The 3,796-nt window shown below is 61.1% G+C and overlaps 1 protein-coding gene across 1 annotated transcript; it reads left to right on the top strand.

Moving 5' to 3' along the window:
• The first annotated feature begins 1,533 nt into the window (after nucleotides 1–1,533).
• Nucleotides 1,534–2,478, top strand: LOC104295136 (transmembrane protein 121-like). The gene has a single exon (XM_009894844.1). It carries the CDS (start codon nucleotides 1,534–1,536, stop codon nucleotides 2,476–2,478), a length of 945 nt encoding a protein of 314 aa, XP_009893146.1.
• The last annotated feature ends 1,318 nt before the right edge of the window (nucleotides 2,479–3,796 follow it).

The following is a 3,796-nucleotide window of genomic DNA, read 5'->3' as shown; positions in this document are numbered from 1 at the left end:
CGCAGCCGGCGGGGCTGGGGCCGGGGCTGTCCCCGGCTCCTCCTCCGAAGGCTTTTCGAGGCCGTGGGGTGAAACACGGAAAAGATATACCCCCCCCGAGCCGGGTAGCACACTCCAGGTGTGCCACATCCAGCAGTTCCCCCGTGCCCACCGGCCTCTGATCTCTTACCCCTTAAAGGCACCTGTGTCCTGGCAGGCTGAGGCTTCGCTGCCTCCCTCAACGTGCCGGTGTGCTTCTGGGTCCGGGGATGCACCACCGCACAGGACACCTGCTCACTCGGCCAAAAAGTAGGAGCTCAGGTAGCTTGTGCCCAGGGTCCCGTGCCATCGGTGTCAGCACCAGGAGCACCAGCGTGCAGGGGTGACCATTAACCGCATGGCCCCCATCCTCCTCCCCAGCCCTTGCTCCACGGTCAAGTGCCACCCACACACTGCCCGCCGGGTGACCAGGGTGGTGTCTGAGGGCCCCTGTGTGGCCCAGGTGTGGCTGAGCAGGCTCTGCGCAGGCAGCCATCGCTCAGCGCTGTGCCACACAGTCAGCAGGCCAGCTCCATCCTCCATTTCAGCCGGGGGGCTGGCTCCCCTCCAGAGCAGCTGCCGAGCCGTGCCAGGCGAGGCCCCGGATCCGTCCTCTCTCCGTCTCTGGCAGCAGCTGCCCGCAGCTGTGCTTGGCCAGGGGGAGGGAGCTTGACAAGCCCCGGTGCCATCCAAGGCAGGCAGGGTGCTTTTGGGGACCGTCCTTTTGCTCTGCCCCAGCCTGGGAAAGCTGAGCATCCAGCTGAGATTGAGGGTCTGTTGTGGAGCTCCTCGCGTCCTGGAGCTGTGGGCTGGTGCTGCTTTTCCTTGCTTTCAGTTTGTCGTGCTGGGGCAGGGTGGGCATGGGCGAACGGCTGTCGGCACAGCTCTTGGGGAGCGTGAGGCTGAAGGAAGCTGAAGATGTTGGGCTGATTTCTTTCCTCCCACCCCACAGGACAGCCAGGCTAAAAATAATCCTTTGCCTCATGCTGTGCATGAAAATAAAGGAGACTAAAAAGAGAGCGGTCCTGGATCATAGCAGTTAAAGACCTGCTTGGGTTAAAAGCATAGATACGGGTTTGTGTGCCTTGGGGTGGGGAATATAACCAGTGCCACTGGCTGGGAAATCTCATGGAAAATGAGGCATGTACCTTTCACATGGCAGAGACTGACCAGCGTGATGAGCTACTGGAAGAGGCAGCAGCATCCTGAGTGCTTGAACGCTGTCCAGCCTGCCCCACCATATCCCCATGTGCAGCCTAGGACCTGGGTTTCAACCAACATGTGCCACCAGGATGGCCTGGCCAGGAGTCACAGGAGCACTTCAGCTAGGAGTCTGAGGGTTGGGAACAAACCAGACACATAGGATAGAAGAGAAGAGTCTATGACGCCCCCCACCTTCCCCCTTCTTTCAGCTGTCCACCATTGTTAGGGAAAGGGGTGGCAGAAGGGGGCCCAAGGGTGGGGATGGGGCATCCCAACAACTCCCTGACAGCCCTGCCTGTTCCTCCGTGCAGGATGGTTCCCCCACCACCTGTCAGCAAGCCCCACGTGTGCCTCTCCACTGTGCTCATCATGACCAGCCTCGTCCTCATGGATGCCTACCTGGTGGAACAGAGCCAGGGCTCCAGGAAGCTGGGCATCTGTGTCATGGTGGCAGTGGGTGATGTGTGCTTCCTGCTGGTTCTCCGCTACGTGGCCATCTGGGTCGGGGCAGAAGTAAAGACAGCTAAGCGGGGCTATGCCATGATCCTCTGGTTCCTGTATGTCTTCGTTCTGGAGATCAAAGTCTACTTTGTGTACCAGAACTATAAAGCTGACCGGAAAAGCCTGGATCTCATAGCCCGCAAAGCGCTGACCTTGCTGCTCTCCATCTGCATCCCAGCCCTCTATGTGTTGTTGGTGGCAACAGAGCACATGGAGTACGTCAGGACATTCAAGAAGAAAGAAGATCTCCGCAACCGCCTCTTCTGGGTCATTGTGGACATGCTGGATGTGCTGGACATCCAGGCCAACCTGTGGGAGCCCCAGAAGAAGGGGCTGCCGCTCTGGGCTGAGGGCATCATGTTCTTTTACTGCTACATCTTGCTCCTGGTCCTCCCTTGCGTATCCCTCTGTGAGATCAGCATGCAAGGGATCGGCATCATGCCACACCGGATGATGCTGTACCCCATGCTGAGCATGCTCACTGTCAACATCACCACCATCTTCATCCGAGGCAGCAACATGGTCTTCTTCAGGGATGCCCGGGTCTCCAGCATCTTCATGGGCAAGAACATGCTGGCCATTGGGCTGAAGGTCTGTACATTTGTGCAGTACCAGCGTCACCGGCACCACACACCCCCGGGGCCTGGGCCGGACCTGGCCCTGCAGCACAGCGCCCAGGCCCAGCCCTCCCCAGGGCTGCACAAGTCCCGGGCCCAGCCTGCCTGCCCTGAGGAGCTGGCCCAGGACAACACGTGACAAGCCAGCGGCACCCGCAGCCTGGACACCACCACACCTGGCTGTACCTGCAAACCCGAGGCGGGTCGCCGAGCTCCCCTCCTGGACAGAGGGCAACGACCCCCCTCCCATCCCGGAGGGTCGCATGGCAAGACCCTCCCCCCTCCGTCGCAGCCTCTGTAAGGCTCCAGAGCAGTTTGGGACCTCAGCACCCCACCGAGTGAGTTGGGCAGCGGAGCGGAGGAGACCAGGTTTTATGGGTGGGCGCTGTGTCTGGCTGGGGCCAGGCAGCCCTACCCTGCTCCGGGCTCCCCCCGTCAGCGCTCCCCACACAGCACTGCCCTCTGGCCAGCCAGGGCTCAGGCTGGGGGGGCTGCACGGGGACACTGCGGGTCACCCGCTCCGCTGTTGTGGTTGACCCCGGCTCCCGCTCAGTGCCCGGCAGCAGCCTGCTCCCTGAGCCAGGGTCCCCTGCCTGTCACCCCTGTCAGCCAGCTGCAAGCCCGGGGGGGACCAAAGGGGGTGACTGTCATTTTTTGTATCTCCCCCTTTGCAATAAAAAGACCTGAGCCCTGCAGCCTCCTCCTGTCTGTGTCCCTGCTGGCAGGCAGGTCCCCCCAACTCCTGTGGGTGCCTGTCCCTTGTGTGCCTGGATGTCCAGCTGTGGCTGCAGAGCACATCTGGGGTGGGGGGACTCGCTCAGTGACCACCCAGGCCTGGGGAGGGCATCCCTGATGGTCTGAAACCATCCCTCCTGGCCAGCGGCTGGGAGAGGAGAGGCAGGTCCTTGTCAGAGTCTGGTGGGCTCTGAGGGTGTCACTGGGGGGGGTATGTGTGGGAGCTCTGTCAGCCACCACTGCCTGTGCAACCAGCTGCAGTTACATCAACTGGTGCCAGCCATGCCCAACGGTTGTCCTTCCCAGGGACACCCATAGCAAGTCCCCACACTCCACCTAGAGGGACACCAGAGCAGGTCTGGCAGAGACACGCTGCCAGGACAGCATTAGAAACAGAAGGAAAATAACCCAACTGACTCCTTGAGGCTGGGAGGCCGTGGGGAAGAGCAGCTCCCCTGGCAGTAGAAAGCTCTCTGGAGATGTCGGAAGCATCTCCTCCTGTTGGCGCTGGTGTGGCCATGCTGCCGCCTGCCCCAACACACAGTGTCACCACAACACTGGCTGAGTTGGGCAAGGCCACAGGGCTTCTCCTGCTGCAGCATACAGGGCCCAGGAGCTGGCAAGGAGAGACAGACCAGTAGAGTTGCTCCTCACTGCTGATGAACAGAAGCAGGTGACATCCCAGCGAGGATGTCCTCCTTGCAGGCAGGCATGCAGGCCTC

Source organism: Charadrius vociferus, unplaced genomic scaffold, assembly GCF_000708025.1.
Source record: "Charadrius vociferus isolate BGI_N301 unplaced genomic scaffold, ASM70802v2 scaffold411, whole genome shotgun sequence".
NCBI lineage: Eukaryota > Metazoa > Chordata > Aves > Charadriiformes > Charadriidae > Charadrius > Charadrius vociferus.
Note: the sequence above shows the minus strand (reverse complement) of the source record. Positions and strands in the feature narration are given on the sequence as shown.

Excerpts from the sequence above, each read along its gene's own strand:
- LOC104295136 (XM_009894844.1), top strand. The coding sequence starts at position 1,534 with ATGGTTCCCCCACCACCTGTCAGCAAGCCCCACGTGTGCCTCTCCACT.